This window comes from Tyto alba, unplaced genomic scaffold (genome assembly GCF_018691265.1).
Source record: "Tyto alba isolate M040663 unplaced genomic scaffold, T.alba_DEE_v4.0 Super-Scaffold_19, whole genome shotgun sequence".
NCBI lineage: Eukaryota > Metazoa > Chordata > Aves > Strigiformes > Tytonidae > Tyto > Tyto alba.
The window spans coordinates 1,899,939-1,920,228 of NW_024881281.1; the positions used below are offsets into that span (position 1 = coordinate 1,899,939).

General features: G+C 51.8%; 1 protein-coding gene across 16 annotated transcripts in view; it reads left to right on the top strand.

Moving 5' to 3' along the window:
- MSI2 (musashi RNA binding protein 2) overlaps positions 1 to 20,290 on the top strand; it is a 256,287-nt gene that overhangs the window by 223,010 nt on the left and 12,987 nt on the right. For 6 of the 16 annotated variants that reach the window (XM_042791795.1, XM_042791800.1, XM_042791799.1 and 3 more), the window contains 2 exons: positions 3,402 to 3,425; positions 6,102 to 6,209. The exons of 1 other annotated variant lie outside the window; for it this stretch is intronic. In XM_042791795.1, coding sequence (XP_042647729.1) covers positions 3,402 to 3,425; positions 6,102 to 6,209 — 132 coding nt within the window. The remainder of the gene's footprint in view (positions 1 to 3,401; positions 3,426 to 6,101; positions 6,210 to 20,290) is intronic. 9 more of the 16 variants (XM_042791801.1, XM_042791805.1, XM_042791807.1 and 6 more) reach the window with 3 other exon arrangements.

The following is a 20,290-nucleotide window of genomic DNA, read 5'->3' on the forward strand; positions in this document are numbered from 1 at the left end:
TGCAAGGTGTTTGGAGTCCTCGGGGGCTGGGCAGAGCAGGTCTGGAGGAGTCAAGTGATTTCACATAAAGCCAGGGCTGCACGCGAGGGAGTCCTGGCAGCACGCGTGGAGGCAGGGGGGTGTAAAACGGCCCTTGTGCTTTTCGCTCCCTCCTGGTTGCCTCGTAGCCAACTTCAGGCTGAGGTAAAGGAAAAACGGGTGGTTTGAGAAGGGAACGGTCCCACTGGAGCAGGGCAGAGACCTGGGGAGGGAGCGTGCCCTTCCCGGGGAGCCCCTGAGCCCCTCGAGTCCCCCCGGCAGGCCTGGCCCTCCTCAGGCAGCGTAGCTCTCACCGGGTTTGCTCACAAAGCCCCTGGAAGAGCCGCTAAATCCCCGGGGGGTTCTGCTCGGTAATGCCGGGTGCGAGACGGCGGGGCTGGGCGCTGCCTGCCCAAATCCAGCCCCGCTGCTCCTGGGTGGGTGCTGCCCCCTGACCCCCCTCTCCCCCCCACCCCGGTTTGGAGAAGGCAGCTGCTCGCAGCCAGTCCTGGACTGAATCTGTGACCTCAGGGCAAAGCATTTAAAACCAGATGTGCCCATCTTCCCTCGCACGGAGCTGCTTCGGTATTTAAAGCGAAACTATTGATGCAGGAAGCAGAAAAATTTATCTGAAAAATTGAACTCCAAATACGGGCTTTAGCTCGTGCAGAGCAATAAGAGAGCATGAAATTGGTGTGAATCCTCAGGGCTTTCCTGGACGGTGTGCGAGCCCATTGCAAAACATTTATTGTAAAATATCTTCTAATTGCAATGCTTAAAGTGGGCACTTTTGTCCTTTTGAACAGCTTTGGTATCTTGTTTTCTCTAGGCAGCTATAAGCGGCGGATACACAAAGAAGGACAGGGATTGTTTCGGCAGGAGTTGGAGCGCCTTAAACAAACACGATGAATGAATTGTTCCCTCCTGCCACCCCTTTTGATTTTCCAGTTGACTTCAGAGAGCGGAGGGCTCAGAGGGAGCCGGGCTGGCGCTGGCTGTGCTCCCTGCCTGGCCGGCGGTGGGATCGTACTGGGAGTGGGACCCAGAGCACGCTGCGGTCGATGCTCCCGTTGACTCCAAGGCGCTCTGGCCCGGGCACCCATTCCTGGCACCCAGTTACCTCCAAACCGCCTGTTAAAAATGAACCGGGAACGTGCAAACCCCTCGGCAGCTGGCTCCAGGGTGCAACGAGCCCGCTGGTAGCCCACAGCCCTCCGTGGCCCCTGGGGTCCCCCACGGCCAGCAGTCCCGTGTCCCCGAAGCCACTGCTCGGTCTCCGGGCGAAGCCTGCACTTGCCGGGCACGCTGGGCTCTGCCAGCTAATGCCTCTCCTTGCCCCCCGCTCCGGGGGTGTCCCCAGTGCCCCGTGCCGGGGTCCCCGTCGGTCAGAGCGGGACTGGGGGTGGCATCCACCTCCGCCCCTGCCCGGGGAACGGCGCCCAGGGAGGTGCCACTGGGACCCAGCAGCTGCGTTTCGCCCGGTTTTAAACCCCGATGCCAGGGGAGGGGAATGTGCGCGGGCGCAGAGCCTCGCCGAAGGGACCGGCGAGAGGCTCCGTGGACGTGGCAGGTTCCTTCTGGGGGCCTGGAAACCAGCAGAAGTGCCTGCTAATGCTTTCCTCTTCACTAACGAGCTGCAGCTACCTCAGCTCTCAGGTGTTAATAAAATGGTGTGACAACACAGGCAGAAGGGCGATAGAGGCAGAAGTTTCTTACAGTACACAAAATAGGTTCCGTATTAATTGTACTGTCACTAGTGCTATTCTTTGAAGTCTTCACTGGTGTAAAAGTTTATAAACAATGGGGGGGAATGATAGAGTGTGACCAAAGTGCATAAATAATGCTGTAGGGTTGGTGCGAGGGGTACTGGGGAGATCAGCGGCGGAGCTCGGGTCCGGAACCCGCGAGAGCCCGGCTGCACCCTTGGCTGTCTGCAAATTTCTTCCTCAAGTCATTTTGCTTCTTTCTGCCTCGTTTTCTCCCATCCGTGACGCGGGGGACGGCGTCAGCTCCCGCTCGCTGCCAAGAGGTTCGGGGGCACCCAACCACATAAGTGCAAAAAGTAAGCTGGCGGAGTTGTGAGGCGTCGCACGGCGTTAGTGCCCTCAGCGCTGTGGTGACGGGGGAATTTGTTTCCAGCTGATCCCGCTGGTTAACGCGGTGCCTGACAAACGTAATTTCAGCGGGGGGGGGATTGATTACTTGCGGTACGTTGGATTGATTGAGGGATGGAGCCGGCCTGTGGGTCCGTGTTGGTAAGCAGGTTTTAGCCAATCTTGATAACCGATCCCCGTTTCCCGCTTCTGCAGCCGTCAGGGCCGTGCCGCCGGCCGCAGCGTTCCCGGGCAGGGCGCGAGCCCCCGATCACACTTGAGTTGTTTGGAGTGCCATGTCGCGCCGATGCTTTCATCTCAGAATTGGGATAATAGCTTTCTTTGGGGATGGAGGGATTAATTTTTCACACATCTGTCCACTGGAATGCAATAACAGATCCTTTGTTCTGGCTCTTTCCGTGGAGTGCCTTCCCCGCCCTTGTTATTTCATTCTTCTTTTGCATGGCAAAACTTTTTGTCCTGCATTTCAAATAGATACTGAGCGTCCCTGGCAGCTGAACAAGAGAAACAAACTTTCCAGCCCTGTTTTTTATGCTGCTTTCAGGGGATGCTTGGTGATTTGAAGGGTGTTTGATTGGTTTTGGCAGAGGCATTTCATTCCGTGGAAGATCCCCAGCTCCTCTGATCCCTTACAGACGGTTTAGGGAGCTGCTGGAGCCTCCAAATGAGAAATGAGAGGTGGCCAGTTGGGCCTGGACGTGCCACGGGAACTCCGAGGGCACAGTTCTTGGGACACGCGCCGTGGTGGGCAGGGACGGGAGGAGGAAAGGCTGGAGGGACGGTGCCAGCTCTGCTCCTGCCTCACCCGCCGCGGGGGGGCTCGGGGCTTGGCCTAGGCATGGCTCTGCATGAAAATGAAGCCCCAGAGCCTCAGCCCTTGGCCTGCAGATGCTTTCCCTGCTGTTCGGAGATCGGGTTGAGGCTAACACCGAGGTCTGCTCACTCCAGCATATCGCAGCTCCAGCCCTGAGTGTAGGTCGGGGGACCTGACCAGGGTCGATGGCTTCATCACCAGCCAGAGGGAATTTAGCTCCTGGGTATTCGGTTATAATATCCCCCAGTCTGGTTGTGCTTCCTCCTGCCTCCCGCTCCACAGAGGTTGTAGCAGTTCGTCAGCGTAATAGAAACAAAGGGATTGACATGGGCATTAAGGAACAGGATTTGCTGCGCGGTGCGTGGGCTCTGCGCATGAGGAGCAGCAGCAGGCAGCAGCCTGGGGTAGCTGTGCGTCCATTTACCTATACTATTTTTTTTTTTTTTCCCCAACAGCCCTATTACCATATTTAAATGCAAGTATGTCTTTTTTTAATTGATGTTTTAAGTAGCTTCAAGTCACTCTAGCCTAGTCGTTCTCTGCTCCTTTCCCCCTGGTAGATTCCCTGTAGCTGAGACGATAGCGCTAGAGGTAGCGGGCTTGTAGTCTGCTCATTTCTCTGGGTCTCGCTCTCTCCGTTCATCTAGCTCGCTGTTCTCTTTTGCTGTTGCCTCAGTTGTTGTTCTGTGGTTCTTCAGCATTGCAAAGCAGCTGTGATCAAAGTCCTGGAGCCCGCTCAGGGGGCAGGTCCCGAGGTGGCGACAACCCCCGGGGTTGTCCTGTCGGGTGCCAGGAGCGGTCGGAGCTCCCCAGAGACCGGGAACCTCCGAGGAGGCTGTTGACTTTGCAGCAAGGGGGTTTGGGGTTCTTGCTGATCACCTGGACCTTGCCGTTGCCCTCGTAAAATACATATATGTAAAGTCAGAGCCTCTGGCAGATCTTTTGAATATTAAATAAGTAAAGAATCTAAATCTGCAATCTTGCTAGCAGCATTGCATTCATCTGTGAGGGCTCGGTCCCCCTGTAGCAGGGTGTATGGCTTAAAGCTCCTTGATCTGCGGCTGTTTTGCTTTCAAGAGCTCTTTCTTTCTTTTCTTTCTTTCTTTCTTTCTTTCTTTCTTTCTTTCTTTCTTTCTTTCTTTCTTTCTTTCTTTCTTTCTTTCTTTCTTTCTTTCTTTCTTTCTTCTTCTTTCTTTCTTTCTTTCTTTCTTTCTTTCTTTCTTTCTTTCTTTCTTTCTTTCTTTCTTTCTTTCTTTCTTTCTTTCTTCTTTCTTTCTTTCTTTCTTTCTTTCTTTCTTTCTTTCTTTCTTTCTTTCTTTCTTTCTTCTTTCTTTCTTTCTTTCTTCTTTCTTTCTTTCTTTCTTTCTTTCTTCTTTCTTTCCTTCTTTCCTTCTTTCCTTCTTTCCTTCTTTCCTTCTTTCCTTCTTTCCTTCTTTCCTTCTTTCCTTCTTTCCTTCTTTCCTTCTTCTTCTTTCTTTCTTTCTTTCTTTCTTTCTTTCTTTCTTTCTTTCTTTCTTTCTTTCTTTCTTTCTTTCTTTCTTTCTTCTTTCTTTCTTCTTTCTTTCTTTCTTTCTTCTTTCTTTCTTTCTTTCTTTCTTTCTTTCTTTCTTTCTTTCTTTCTTTCTTCTTTCTTTCTTTCTTCTTTCTTCTCTTTCTTTCTTTCTTTCTTTCTATCTTTCCTTTCTTTCTTCTTTCCTTTCTTTCCTTCTTCTTCTTTCCTTCTTTCCTTCCTTCTTTCCTTCTTTCCTTCTTTCCTTCTTTCCTTCTTTCCTTCTTCCTTCTTTCCTTTCTTTCCTTTCTTCTTTCTTCTTTCTTTCTTTCTTTCTTTCTTTCTTTCTTTCTTTCTTTCTTTCTTTCTTTCTTTCTTTCTTTCTTTCTTTCTTTCTTTCTTTCTTTCTTTCTTTCTTTCTTTCTTTCTTTCTTTCTTCTTTCTTTCTTTCTTCTTTCTTTCTTTCTTTCTTTCTTTCCTTCTTTCTTTCTTTCCTTCTTTCTTTCCTTTCTTTCCTTCTTTCCTTCTTTCCTTCTTTCTTCTTTCCTTCTTTCTTTCCTTCTTCTTTCCTTCTTCCTTCTTTCCTTCTTTCCTTCTTTCCTTCTTCCTTCTTCTTCCTTCCTTCTTTCCTTCCTTCCTTCCTTCCTTCCTTCCTTCCTTCCTTCCTTCCTTCCTTCCTTCCTTCCTTCCTTCCTTCCTTCCTTCCTTCCTTCCTTCCTTCCTTCCTTCCTTCCTTCCTTCCTTCCTTCCTTCCTTCCTTCCTTCCTTCCTTCCTTCCTTCCTTCCTTCCTTCCTTCCTTCCTTCCTTCCTTCCTTCCTTCCTTCCTTCCTTCCTTCCTTCCTTTTCCTTCCTTCCTTCCTTCCTTCCTTCCTTCCTTCCTTCCTTCCTTCCTTCCTTCCTTCCTTCCTTCCTTCCTCCTCCTTCCTCTCCTTCCTTCCTTCCTCCCTTCCTCCCTTCCTCCCTTCCTCCCTTCCTTCCTCCTTCCTCCCTTCCTTCCTTCCTCCCTTCCTTCCTCCTCCCTCCCTCCCTCCCTCCCTCCCTCCCTCCCTCCCTCCCTCCCTCCCTCCTCTCCTCCCTTTCTCTCTCTCTCTCTTTCTCTCTCTCTCTCTCTTCCTTCTTCCTTCCTTCCTTCCTTCCTTCCTTCCTTCCTTCCTTTCTGTCTTTTTTAAATGACATTCCAGTGACTTTTTTCTGCTTGATCCCAGCAAATCTGTGATCTTGACATGAGGACCTCCTCGTATTTTCCATTACTGCTATGTCTGTAGATCGGCACGTTATTATCACTTGCAAATAAGCAAAGAAGAGAACCCCCTCGTTGTTTTGCGGCGCGGTCTGACCCGAGCCGTTGGAGAGTACGGAGACGTAAGCTGAGCGCTGCAGGCTCTGCCGCCCGTCTGTCCGTCCCGGCGCCTCGGCTCCCGCGGCGTGCCCTGGCCACGTCCCTCTTCTGCCGAGGGGATTTGGGCCACCGCTGTGCCGGCGGAGACCCGCCGGCGGTGGGCACCCGGCGAGGGCTCGGCTCTTCCTAAAAGCGGCGCCGGTTGATGGCACGGAGAGCCGGGGACGGCGGCCTCTGGAAACGCCGCGCCCTCGGCGGCCGCCCCGCAGAGACTCACGGTACCCGCTGGCTTCTTTCTTTACCCTTCTCCTTTTCTCCACGGCCAGGTTTTCCGGCAGCGGCTTATGGACCAGTAGCAGCGGCAGCCGTGGCGGCAGCAAGAGGATCAGGTAGGGGGGCCCGTGGAAGAGCAAACCCTCAGAGTGCAGGGTCAGGTAAAAGCTCTGTCGGTATTCTGTGTGGCTGCAGCTCTCCATCATTTTCTCTGATTTTCCTCACACTTATCCTGGGGACTTGAAAACAAACAATCCAAAAAAAAAAAAAAAAAAAAAAAAAAAAGATCTAAAAAATAAATAATCAATCCCAACCCAAACTACAAGCAGAGGCCACGAGGCCTGGAGCACCTTGCAGGAGATTGGCGTAAGAACTGCCAAAACCAGGGTAGATATTCTGATTTGTTTCTTTATTTATTCCTTTATTATGTTGGTTTCTTTGTTTCTTTGGTTTAAATTCGAGGTAATGAAGGACACCCCCCACCCCCCCAAAAAAAAAAATTAATTTGCGTTTCTGGAAAAAAAAAAAAAAAAAAAAAAAAAAAGGGGTTTAGTTTCTCATGGAAAGCCGGTGTTGGGTGGTGGCAGCAGCCCTGGGTGCTCCTGCCGTGTCCGGAGCCGCGAGGGTTGGTACCGACCACGAACGAACCCCGGCCCGCTTTCCTGAGGAGCATCAAAGCTTTTCTTCCTATCCCTCTGAAAACAGATTTTTTTTTTTTTTTTTTTTTTTCCCCTTAAGGGAAACAAATAAATCGTTGCCAATTCCCGCTGCTACCTTAGGTTTTTAAATTTAGCCGAACAGACGAATTGAGCGCTCTGCTCGGGCCACTAAGCGTTCAGCACAGCCACCAGTGAGCCCGGCGCGGCGGGAGGATGCGGCGCTGCCAGCGCCTTCCCAGCTCCCTGGTGGCACCGTCCTGAAATGAGGGTTTCTCGGTGGCTTTTCCGGCCGTCCCGGTGGGTTAACCGGGCTCTTCCCGGAAAGCCCCGACTAAACCGCTGCGTGAGGGGGTTACGAGGGGGGCGCAGGCCCGGGTGTGTCTCGAGGGTGAGCCTGATGCCGTGGAGGCCAAAGAAAGACACCAGGAGAACTCCGTTCCATGCAAACTGGCACTGCTTGCAGGCTACAAAGGATTATCTGTACCAGTTTCATCTTGTGGCATGTAGAGAGCGCCTAAGGGGTGACTTGCCAGACTGGTTGTGGGGATTCCCCCATCTCCCGGCTTCTCCTACTGCCCCTTCATGGAGGGGAGGGGGGGGAAAAAAACTAGGGGGGGGGAGGGGGGGAAAAAACAAAAACTAAAAAATAATTAAAAAAAAAAAAAAAAAAGAGATTGATTTTGCATATGATTTGGGGAAAACAGACTTCATTGTTTCTGCCTCTTCCTCATGTTTTGCCCTTCAGGTTTTGTTTTACGTGCAAACAGACCTGGTGAGTTGCCCCTTAGCAAGGCACAGAGGGTTTGGCTGGATTAACGTTGCTTCCCTGATTATTATTATTTTTTTTTAATCGGAGTGCTTTTGGTGCCCATTACAACTGAACTGAGCATTGATCAATTCTGTGCCTGAAAATCATTTGTCTTTAATTTGAGTGTTTTTTGCTTTTTCTTTTGTTGGGTTTTCCGTTTTGTTTTGGTTTTTCGTTTTTGTTTTTTTATTTGAACTTGCAATACGAAGCTAAATCTAACCCTAAATTAACAACACCCTTTCTGGCAAGTTTAAAGAGCAGTATGGTGTTTGGAAAAGTCTTTCAAGCCTCAAAATTGCCTGTGTGCACAAAACTGGCAAAACGCCCAAAACTGAACCAAAAGAGCCCCCCCCCCCCCCCCCCCCCCCCCCCCACGCCCTGGCCCCGAGATCTCAAGGAGGAAGACGGGTTTGTCCCCGGCCCGGCCCGACGGCCGCTCGCATTTGCAGCAAAACGTTCTCTGGGAACAGCGGTGTTTTACGTAGAGTCATTTCCATCCAAAGACGGTTTTCGGAAGGGACATCCTGGGTTCGCCACTTCCATCCAGCAACGGTAGTGAATTGTATTCAGGAGCAGTAAGAGTACGATCGATCTTGCGCTACAGTGTATGGGCCCGATTCATTACAAGAAAAAATGGTTGGGGTGTGTTGGTTTTTTTTGGTTTGGTTGTTTTTTGGTTTTTTTTTTGGTTTTTTGGTTGTTTGGTTTTTTTGTTTTGTTTTTTTTTTTTTTTGGTTGGGTTTTTCTTTTTCCTTTGCAAATTTGCACAGCCCTCCTTCACGCACGCCTAATGCGAAAGCACGGAGCGCAGCACGGTTGGCCCTTACTGGCCCCTTTCTGCCAGCGAACAGAAAAGAGCTGGGAAAAAACGCCCGAGCGGGCGCGTCCCACCTCCCCTCCGCTCGCTGGGGAGCGCTTTGCCCAGAGGCTGCTGGAGACGGCCCCGTCGCTCCCGCCCCACCGGCTCACTCCAAATTGACCTCCTCTGCTCTCCGGCCCCGTCCCGCCGGCTCTTCCCCCACCTTCCCGGCGTCGCCGCCGGCGCGGCGGCTCTGCAGAGGAAACGCGGAGAGCGTCCGCCTTCGGGTGTGCGTCTTGGTCTTCCAAGGAAGCCGCAGCCCTTTTCGCTCCAACCCCCCCAGCCCCGGGGCTGCGGTGCGTGGGCACCGACCACCTCGGGTTCTCCCCGGGGTGACGTTCCTCCTCTTAGCAAACCTGCGTATTTACTTACCAGCCAGCGAAAGGAGCCTGCGTGCACGAGGGCAGCGCCCGGCCCCGGTTCTGCCCTGCCCGGTCTTCCCTGCCCTCGCCCCTTCTTTTTCTATTGCAGCGTGTGAGGATGCAGTCACCAGTTTGCCTTGCTAGACGGACAAGTTCTCTTCTCTGTCACAGCAGAAAGGGACATTTCCCCCTGCTCGTGCTCAGCGCCACTCATAAATTCACACCTAGCGTAGCCGGCCACGTGCCGGCGGGGTGGACGCAGCAATGCTTCTCTTCCTAAACCACGTGCCCAGTCGACATCCCAGTGACGAGGCGATAGCTGAGGTCCCTGGAGCAGACCAGAGGGCTTTGGCCCCATCCATTCACGCCGGCTGGGGCTGCGCTGCCAAGTCCCTCAGCTGGTTTTGACAACCTCATCCATTCTTGTATTTTTTTTAATGAATTGGGACCTGAGCCACGGAAAACGAGCAAACTTAAAAGTCTGAATGCCGCAAACTCCTCCTAGACAACTTCACTATCAGTGTCACGTTTCTTTTCAATTCACCTGACATATTTTACGTGTAAAACATTTTTGTCGTGTAAATGCTTTTTTTGCAATACAGTCATGGGGGGGAGGGGGCACATTTTTATCTTGCATTCGACATGGGAGGGATTCATTTGGCAGGAGAGCGAGACAGGGAACATTCGGCAGGAGAGGGGTTTTCGTTCCTTCCTCTTTGGTTCATTGACAAGTCTGAGATTTTTCCAGTTCCCAGCCTGTTGCCACCGACCATTCCTCCCTGAGGACTGGAGACGAGCCCCTTGGGGCCACCCGTAATCCAGCCCCGTGGCCGCCGCTCGGCCCCGGGAGGAGCCGCGTGCCCGTCGGGGTGAGGGGCGCGGGCTCCCCCGGGCACGCTTTGCCCGCCGAGGCGGCCGGCCAGCGCGGTGGGACAGCCCGGTGCCACCGCGCCAGGAGCTGCTCCCCGTCCCCCCCCCGTCCCCCCCGACCCCCGGCACATCTGGATTTTGGGCACCAGTCCCGGCTTGCCAGTGCTGCCTTTGAGCCCCGACAACCCCTTACTGTACTTTATACTTGCCAGCTATAACAAATCTCGTAACGTGAGCTACTGACCTTGATGGTGAGTGTGAGCAGTTATGTTTTGTTGTTTTCTCTCTTGCTTGGTTGGGGCTGCTGTGAGAGAGGGTGTCTCTGAGGCATACTTTCCGGCCTCTCTTACACTCGGACGTGCACACCTCCTCTCAAACACTCTTCTGAGCGCTCTCAGCGGGAAGGTTTGTCCACACCTATTAATCCTCTCTCAGTGTCCAGCTTCTTGTTAGTAGCAGCTGGTTGCATGTTTTTTGCTTGTTCGGACGAAACGGTTCAAGAAACGACTCATATCAACTCTTGAGAAATGTCTCTATTTTTTTGTACACTTTCTTTCTTTTGATGTTTTTATTAATTTCCCTTACTTAAAAAACAAAACACCTGTCGTCCCGTAAAACATTTCACATCTCCCCTTGCCTGTTCTTAGAGTGTATGTATCTGTGGGACTGAACTAAATGCATGCACTGTAGTAGTCGTACTGGTAGCAGTAGATGTAGTTGTAGAACATGCATTGTTGAGTTGATATTATAGGTATCATCAACGTGAACTAGCGTGGCAGTTAAAAAGCATAGCCTTGGTCTGATTGAAAGCGTAGGGCTATCAATACAGCAGAGAGCTGCTAATGGCTTGGATCCATAGTACCACATTTGTTAAATCCCATTATCTGGAAGTTTAAATTGAAGCCGGCTGTAGGCAACCTACACCCTCTGTACAAGAACCCGCACATGCTGTTACGCTGATAGCAAATTTGTAATTTTTTATTTTTCTTTTTTTTTTTTTTTTTTTTTTCCAAATTAAAGCCCCTAGGAATTAAAATGCTGACTACAGCTATATTCTCTTATTTTTATTTTGTACTAAAAAGAACTTAAGATATTTTTTAAATCATTTTACAATCATGGTTTCTTCATCAGCCTGTTACTCGTCCATATTAGCCCATAGAACCATTCGTTGGCAGTCGTAGACCAGATGTGCCAAACGCCAATCACTCCATTTGGGTATCGAAATAATACCGCGTGTGGGAAGCAGCTTCCCGCAGACTGTCCTGAGACACACAGCAATTGCTTTTAGGTCATAAACCTTAAATCTTGTTATGCAACAGAGACTCTGAGCTAGCGGTAGGTCGTACTCATTGCCATGTCACCCAGCTTAAGGGAACATTTTTAAATGAAGATTTAACATTTCATAAATACCAGCATGAGGAGGTCAAGGCGAGTTCATCATCTTTGCCATCGAGCCAGCAAGTGTCTTCTCTTTTTGTGACCAGGTTTTTGTGCTAAACTTTTTCACAGATGAAGCCGCAGTCAGTAAATTTAACAGATGGTAATTGAGATCCTGAATTAGGCTTTTGTTTATTTGTTTAGTTTGCTGCTTGTCAGAGAGCATCCTGCTGGGAGTGGGAAAGACACTGCATGGCACGGTCACACCTTCCCTCCTCCCCGCGCCCCCGGCCGTCCCCGCAAACCAGATGTGCTGAGCTGGAGCATCTTCCCGCTCCGCCGGGGATAGTCAAGGCGGCCGTTAGCGCACTTATTCCAGCAAGCGCTTTCAAAGGAAATAAAATATCCAGAATGGGCTTTCAAAATGTAATTAAGGATTTGTATCCGCTCCTTACCTCTAATAGAACATAAAGTAAATCAAGCAAACAACCGCGCGGATGGGGCTGACGCGATGCAAGCCTGCGCGAGGCAATCTGAGCCACCCCTATTACTTTCCTTATTGCTCCGGGGGAGCTGGAACACTTGTGCGTCACGGGGGAGAATAATTTCCCCCTTAGATCTCAAGCTGCCAGGAAGACGGGGGGACCCACTGTTTAATGCGCCAGGCATATGACGAAGTGAGGAGTGTATCTAAAAGCCGGCAGAGCGACAAATTGCATGGGGTTTAGGAAGCCTTGTCTTACACTTAAGGAAGGTGCTCTGAAAATTTAATCTTGCCATTAGGCACCCATAGCGCTAGCAAATTGGGGCCATAAAAAGTGGGACCAGGGCCGGTCTGTGCGCGGAGGGAGAGGAGCCGCCACCGGCTCAGGGAAACGTCGTGAGGAGGAGCGGTTCAGAGATCCAGCGATGAACCAATTTGGGGTTTATACGGCCCACTGAGAGGAGTCCCTTGTGGCACGGCAGCTCTGATGGAACTGCTCTCCCTCTTTTATTCTACTATATAAAAGTACATAAAGTTTAATCCCAGCTATGGAATCTCAAAAGCCAGAACCTAACAAGTGGACCACTTGGGAGCAGCGAGCAGGCTGAAATTTCTCACTCCGCTGGAACCGCCGGTAATTACGTGACAGAGCCCGGTGGCTGACGCATCGCAAAATTAATGGCTGCATCAGATTTTACCTTCGGCGCATCTTCCCGGCGGAGGCAGCCTGTGCTGGAGTGCGGGGAGGGCGAGGCGGAGGGACCCCCCCCACGCTCTGGGGTCTCGCAAGGGGTGACCGCAAAGGCAAAGGCCGCGTGTTGAGCGGAAAGACGAGCAGCCGGGCTCTGCGGGGAGCACCCGCCCGCGCGGTCACTGCGCCGGGCGCCTCCGGGTGCGGGCACAGCTCGGGGGGGGGGGGCCGCTCCCGACTACTGCCCCAGATTAAAAACCAAAATAAGGAAAGGGGAGTCGTTGCTCTGTCGGTTCAGGAGTGCTGTGCTGGTCCAGGGTGGGAGTCACGCAGGTCCTTTCCAGCACGCAGGCTACGCGCAAAAACATCTTGTCTTATTTTACTGCAGCATGCCGCTTTTTGATTTTTTTTCCCATCCGCGAGGGACTGAGCTTCCCGCCGTGCCGAGTAGAAAATTCAGTAGATCTAAAACAATTTGGTGCTGCTGCTGTTAGGCCTTGACCGCAGCGGCGGTCGTTTCACAGGGCTCCCGGCTGAAGTCTATTGTGGTTAAAATACATCAGCGTTAATCAATAATTTTGTAATAGGAAATCTTGTGCGCTTGATAAATCATCTCCAGTGCAATTAGTGACCACCTCTGAAGTGCAGGCTCAAGTGCAGTGGAAGCTAATCTTCAACGAATTTCGCGGCTAACTTTTAATAGTCTTTTCAATCAGGAGAATTATTTTCAACGGGAAAACGCTCCTCAGCAGAGCTGGTCCCGCTGCCTCGTGCCGCGGGCAGGCTGGTGGCCGGTCAGTCCTGGTGCTCAGGACCACGCCGCCCGCGCTCCGGCCCCGCAAAGCCCCGCGACAGCAAACGATCCGTGTTTGATTTCCTCTCTCCCGGCAGAAGCGGGGGGACGGAGCTGTTGGCTGTTGTAATTAGGCTTCGTTCCACGCAAGACGCAGACGAGTCATTGTAAAGTTGGCACTGGGGCCTGCAGCCGGAGCTCTCCGGTGCAGCGCGATACTCGAGCACAGGAGCACGCCTCCTGCATTTGAATCACCAAACGTGTAAAATACTCGCTGAGCTGAGGGGTAACTTGCCTTTCTGGCAGCAGTCGCAGGCTGTTACCCATTAGTGGAACAGCTACTAAATGGGACACAGCGCACATTTTACTGATGTACTATTGTGAGTATTTTCATGCTGATTCTCTCCTCAAGTGCTTTAAAAGTAAATACATAATTACAGTTATTTTTTTTTTTTTCTCTCTCTCTCCTTTCTGAAATAGAAAACTGAAAAAGAAGCAGTGGAGTTTTTCCTTGCAGCAGATGTTAGCATGCATCTGGCTCTGGATTAGTTTGAGGAGCGCGGTGGATTAGCGGTTGCTAGTGAATGCAGAATTAGTCTGCAGGTATATAAACCTGAGCTATTTAAAAATAATAAACTCACGCAGCTGGGTCTTTTTAAGGGTATTTCCTGATAGTTCAGAGACCAGAGCTTTGAGCCATGCGGGCTCTCAGGTGTTTGCGCCCAAATCCTCCCCTGCGGAGGGGCCGGCTATCAGCTGCCGGCAGCGGAGCCGGTGCCCCCAGCGCTCCCCCGGACACGGCGCAGAGAGCAGCAGCTTCCCCCGGTGTTTCCTCATCCACGAGCTCAGTTTTTCCTTCGTGGGGGTGTTATTACCGGGCCGCTCGTGCCGCGGAGGACCCCTCGCTCCGCCTTGCTCGGACGTGACCTTGGTGCCTGCCTGGCCGGGCAGTTGCGCTCTGCGCAGCGCCTGGCCGGGCTCTCCCGCAGGAGGGGGTGGTGGCACAGAAAGCACCGGGGTTCCGCGGGCTGGATTTCCCTTCTGTTACCTGGATAAGCCACCCCGTGCTCCCGAGCATCCCCCCCAGCCCGCAGGGATCCCTCGGGCCGCTGGAAGGTGCCTCCTGGGCAGTGCCCTCCTGCCACGGCAACTTAAAATACGCAGCGAAACAAAAACCCGTTTTTGTTTTAATTTTCCTCCTGTATTGTCTGTTTTTGTACAAAAGGCTTCAATTTAAAATTAACAGGAGTGATAGCCAGTTAATGTGGTACAGTGGGAGGCCGGAGTTTCTGTTGCCATGGCAATGGAGTTCGGCTCATTTGTTTTGTAGATGAGTAATTACTACGCAATTAGAGTAGGCTAAAAATAAAGGGGCCTTTTGTTCCCTGTTACTCATTAATATTAATAAAAGACCTGTCCGGGCTGTGGTAAACAATTAATGCAGATGTGGTTGCCCATGGTAAAAGTAGCAACAGCTTTCGTGTTACCCAGCGCGAGGTGAAAGCGCCGGCGTCGCCTGGCTCAGCTCTTCCTTCATTTTAAATAGAAAAATTATTAGAGAGCTCTGCCTTAGCACAGCATCACGGGCTTTAGCCCTTATTTGCCAGTCGGGTGGATGGTAATAAGTGTTAAAGCTTAATGTGCAGACACAGACAGCGGGTACAGCGCTGGGGTCGCATCCTGCGAAGCAGCGAGCAGCCGCAGCCCTCCGAGTTGTGTGCGAGGGAGGCGCAGTGGCAGCGGTTCCCTGCTGCAGAAATCGCTTCATTTATCCCCGGCGTGGCCCGGGGGAGGCCCCCGGCGCAGGGGCTGCTCGGCGGCAGAGCCAGGGCTCCAGCGAAGAGCTGGCCCGAAAACCCGAGCACGTGGGAGCGCGAGCGTGGTGCTGCTGAAATGGCTCCGGGGCAGCACATCGCAAACGTCGAGCGCCCAAAAAAGAGTGGGAGAAAACACTCCCGAGCGCCTGGTGCAGGGTATGCAAACGGTGAAGCACACCGGGTTTTAAACTAACTGTAAAGCTAGTTAAATTGACGGGGAAACCTGTTAGGAAGACGAGTGATGGGACAGTTTATTTACCTCTCTGTTTTATTTGCTCGTCTCAGCGCAGGCGGTGAGCATCCCTTGCTGGCGGGGGGGGACAGTGGAGCAGCACAGAGCCAGGCCGTGGCCGATCCGGTGGGCATGGGGGGGGGGCTGTGGGGTGGCCACCCCCCTTCCCCGCAGCCCTGGGGTGCTCAGCACCCCTGGAAAACACCGTCAGTAAGGTGGGACCTCTCCGACGGGCAGCAGAGGCACCCGAGTGCCCCCAGCCCAAAACCCTGGAGCGCTGTGCTGGGAGGGGGGGGTGGAGAGAAACGGGAGCAACATCCCTCCCAAACTGTTTAACTAATGGAGGGAAACGTAGCACAGCCTTTGTAAGGTCGACATTTGTTTGTTGTTAAGGATCTAATTAGAAACATGAGAGGGAGCTGAATGGCTGCTTGCTCGGCTAATTAGCGACATGCACGAAGACCACTTTGAACTTCAAGGACACAAAGCTATTAGCGCTTACATCAAAAATGGATTAAACTTCTGTGCTTTTATAATGATTAAAGATGAGCCGCTCGAGAGGAAATCCTTTTGTAAGGCTGTGACAAGGAGCTGGCTCCCTGATTGCAGCTTCTACAAGCGATGCTTTGTGTGGCCTCCGTGCGCCACTCGGCCCGGCGCGAGAGTGACGCCACTAACTTGCAGTATGGAAAATGTGCTTGGGCAATAAATACTGATCATTCGCAAAAAATTACAGCCAAGCTGGAACGGGCATTTGTTTGTCTTGCTACCTAACTTCAGGACTTAGAAAAGCTGGGCTTGAACACTCTGAATTTTGTGTCTTCTGCAAATCGTTGCGCATCAACAGCTTCCAGCCGTGGCTGATGCTTGGGACGCGTTAGCCGCGGTATTTAGCAGAAGCAGGTGCTGCTCACGTGCCTGCAGCATGCACAGGAGGGGCAGGGGTGGCTTTTCAGAACACCTGCACCAGCTGAATTCTTAGCTGGCCCAAGCTTGTGGAAACCACCCAGCTCCTTGCTCTCTTCCCCATCTAAGGAGTCGCTTTTCGTGTCCGTGCCGCCTGCTCGGCGCCGGTGCCGGTGCCGGGGTGGAAATCCCCGTGCTGCCCCGCGAGGGGAGGGCGCTGGGGCCGCCTCAGGACCGCTGGCCACAAGATCCCCGTTGCCATTATCACACCGACGTGTCCAGCTCGGTTCCCAGCAGCTCGGGCTGCCGCCGGGTGCGGGTCCGAGGGGTGTGAATGATCGGCAGGGGCTGGGCAGCGCTCCCTCCCCGGGCCCCGCTCACTTCCAGCGGTAATTGCTGAGCCGGGAACCTGCTCGCCACCCACTGCTTTCCGCCGTTATCCTTGCGATATTTTGATGTGTGAAGCTGTTTCCGAAGGGGCTGCGGAGGCAGAACAACCTTTTAAAGTGTGACTGCAGATAGAAAATAACGTACAAATAGTACCTTGTTACGGCAGATAGCTGCTCTCGGTGTCGCTGGGCCTCATCACCACTTATTTTACTGATGAGCCCGACAGTTGTTTTATTTTATTTTTTTCCCTGCAGGGCCAATATAGCTGCAGGGGAGGGACAACTGCTGCCACTAACCCGGGGCTGCCTGGCTGCTCCCCGTTACATGTCAGGGGCAATGGGGAAGGCACAGAGCTCACGGTTTGATTTTCCAGAGTCAGGACTGAACCGGCTGTCATAAGCAAAATATCTACAGCTCTTAATACTTGCAGAGGAGCTCTGTCTGCCACAGGCTTCTTCCAGAGAGAGGTTCGCTTTTCAAGTCTGCTTGGGAAGAGCTGGAGCGAAGTGCTGCGCCTTGCGGGTCCCCGCAAGAGATGTACTAAATGGCACCTCTAATGGTAACGCTGGGGTTATTTGTTTTCCTGGTTTGTCTCGCACTTTCTGTTTCAGCTAGTTGGGAGCTATTTGTACATTGTTCTTCTCCAGAATTTCTGTGTGTTTCCAGCTCATTATTTCCGAGACGTTTTTGCGTTTGAGCATGGATCTGAATTTGAGGTGTGCCGCGTGCTGTCTCAAACATAAAACAACACTGTATGTAAAAGCGCAGATACAAGAAAGCGACGCTTCTGATAGTTCAGCCTGACCACAAACAAATGTGTTTGTGCCTCTAGCTGGAGCTGTATGCAGTGATTGGTATAGAAAAAAAAGAGCCTGAATGTGAGCATTTCATTCTCAGTGCTGTGCCTGTGCCCTCTTGCAGCCTGAACAGGCAAACCAAGAACCAGGAGCACCGTCTTACTTCAGACTGGCGTTAATTTGTAGATCCAGTCTTGGGTAAATCACACTGCGGTTGTTAGCATCTCTGAAAAGCAAGGTGCAGGCTCCCATTAGCTTCAGCCATGCATGCACAGAGAATTAGCTTTGGCCAAGAGATGGGTGCAGTGCTAGCTAATGACATTTATACGCTCTAAGCACTAATGATGTGAGATTTGCATGCGGTGTTGAAGTTTTTCTGCAGTCCATACTGGGGCTGGTTATTTAAAGTACCGGCATCACCCTGTGCCTGCTGGTCTGTTGGTCGTGCGCGCGACGACGTGGCCATTAGTGCTCATGCTTCAGGACACGTGGGATCCCCAGGGAAGGGCGAGATCTTCCCTGCACCCGTCGCCGTGGTTTCCCTGTCGTGTCCTCTGCAGCCTTCGTGCTTGGGCTGTTGCAAAGGCAGTACAGCAGGCTGGAATGCTCGGCTAACGGCTGATATCCCCCTCCGTGAAAATCTTCTCTTAAAATCCAGCGATAAATCCCAAGTGACTCAAATTAAATGCCTCCGGACCGGGGTGTAGTTCCCTGCCCCAGCTGGGGACCCTGCTTTGCCGCTCCGCTGAACCCCGGTGCCATCGCTCCCCCCGCCCCGGGCTGCTGCCAGCAGCACCTCCCTGCCCTGTGCCCCCCACCCCCTGTCCCCTTCCATCCCTGTCACCAGCGTTCAGCGGTATTATATCACTCACTCCTCCAAGCTGGAAGATGATGTTTGCAGCATGTTGTATGAATTTTTCATAAAGACAGAAAAACAGCCTAATCTTGTGAGCTTTGAGTCTTGGTAGTGGGTAATGGCTTTGATTTAAAGCATTTTGTCTTAATGATAGTTATATTGAAAATTTCCTGCTGCTTTCAAGCACGTGTAGTTATTATCATAAACATTGATGGTAGAAATGCCTGCCAAATTGTGCGTGGCTGTTTATGGTAGATGAGAGAGTCATCCAGAAATTAGAGCGCTGGATCAACAAGTTGTCAAGAAGCCCGTTTGTACTGTTTGTTTGAGGGTCTTGGAGGAAGGAAGTGCCGGAGGTGACGGGCCCTGGGTGTAGGCTTTGGCGTGAGATTAAAATTGAATTTCTGATGAGAAGGAGCTGCTTCAGAAGGAGTACGGAGGGAGGGCAGGTCCTTCCCAGGCGCAGGCAGGGGACGCGGGCCTGTGGATGGGGAGGAACTGGGACGGCTCCAGCCGGCTCCGCTCTGCTCTCAGCTGCTCTCTCAAGTGGAAAATGTGGTTCTGGCTGTGATGACGGGGCACTAGACCTCATCCTGAAGCATCCTGCCTCTTCTCAAAGAGGAAATCCAGTAAATCACGTCATGGTTTCTTTCAAACTTGAGGTTTTTCTTGCCCGGGCACTGTGGCTGGGAAGGCAGCCACGAGTTTCTCTAACTGTGTTTTGCACCATTCTTCTCCTTTTTCTTTTTTTTTTCTTTTTTTTTTTTTTTTTAATAATAATATCTGTTACGTGTTGGAAAAAAAGGCAAAACCGCGGTAGTTAATGGTGAAGAGACTGCTGGAGAGGCCAGTCCTCCCCCCGCGGTGGTGTTGAAGTCTTTGGGTTTTGGTGCTGTTGGAGCGGGGAGAGCGTTGTCGGCGACGGCTCCGCGTGGGCCGTGCGTGGGGGACAGCGGTCCCCGAGCAGTGCCTGTCTGACACCTCCGTACGTATTTCACCGGAATTGTTTCCTTTGAAATAGAGAGTACTTCAGTGGTGCTTGAAAGCGTTGCTTTCTCATCACGTCTAATTTACCAGGCCTTAAGGGACTGACCGTCAGACCGGTACCGTGCGCGTTCTCCTTGTAGGACAGTAATGTCAAAATCCTTACATTTCTTCTTCTTTCCCTCCCTCTTTCCCTCCGTCATTCGTGGCTGAATTGAGTTTATTCGGGTGGGATTCCAGCATCCAACTTGTGCTTCACTCAGCTGCCCTCTCCACCCCTGCAGCCAGGCGTTTGGATCCTCGTTACTGTAATACGCCCTTCGCTAAGGCAAATGTCATAATGAATCCTGACTTAGAAATTTCTCAAGAGTTCATCGAAGGAGAGTTTATCTTTCAACGGTGACCTTTCTTGTTGAACGCGGATTAATGTATGAGCAGGGTCTGTGTTAACACGGCAGTTTACAGGAGAAGGCACTTGATAAGCGAGCTCCAGCGAGCCCCGTCCCTGCTCCCAGCAGAGCATTTCGTAGCGCCGAGCCTGGGCTGCCAGGAACGTTTCGGGCTCCAGCTCTCGGCTCCTTGACATAAATCACTTGTTCTCCGAACGTTGCACTGAGAAGTGTCTTACACGCGTTAAATGTGGATGAAAACAGCTCTGCTAAAGGATGCCAAGATGAGTTAGTAATAAAATAGCCTTGCTCGTTGAAGCACTATCTTGAGGTTACGGACGCGTTTTAAATTCTCGCCAAATTCATATTTATCTTAGCAGAAAGACTTCCAGTAGATTCTCCTCTGAGGAGACGCAGCTTGGGCAGAGGAGAGGGTGCAGTAAATGCGCATGGTTGCACCAAACACGTCCCTGAGATGAGACCCTGCGTGTGGGCACATGCTGCAGCAGGGAGGTACAGCAAACCCTGGCTTTTGCCATAGCAAAACCTGACCGCTGTAAATACTAACCGCTGGCAGTGGTTCGTGGCAAGGCACCAAATCCTTTTACCCATTTCCAGCCTTGTCAACGATGGCATTTCTCTGTCTCTTCCCATCGTCTCTGGACTCCCAGCCACCCCTTCAGACAAGGCTCGGCTCGTGCTGTGCCAGCCGTGCACACCAGATCCCAATTCCACCATTGCCAACACTTTGTATTCGAAAAATGCCGGTTCTGCTTGATGAGCCCACGTTTGCTTCAGTGTCTCGTGCCCCATCTCGCTTTCCCTCGTTGCTTTTCAGTGCTCTCCAAGCCACCGTGGCGCTGGGCAGGGTAGAGCCCAAGGCTCCCCAAAGCCCGTCCCCCCTGGCCTGCAGGCAAACGTTCACTTACTGATAAAATTCACAGGCCCGGAGCCTTTTCTGTGAGCAG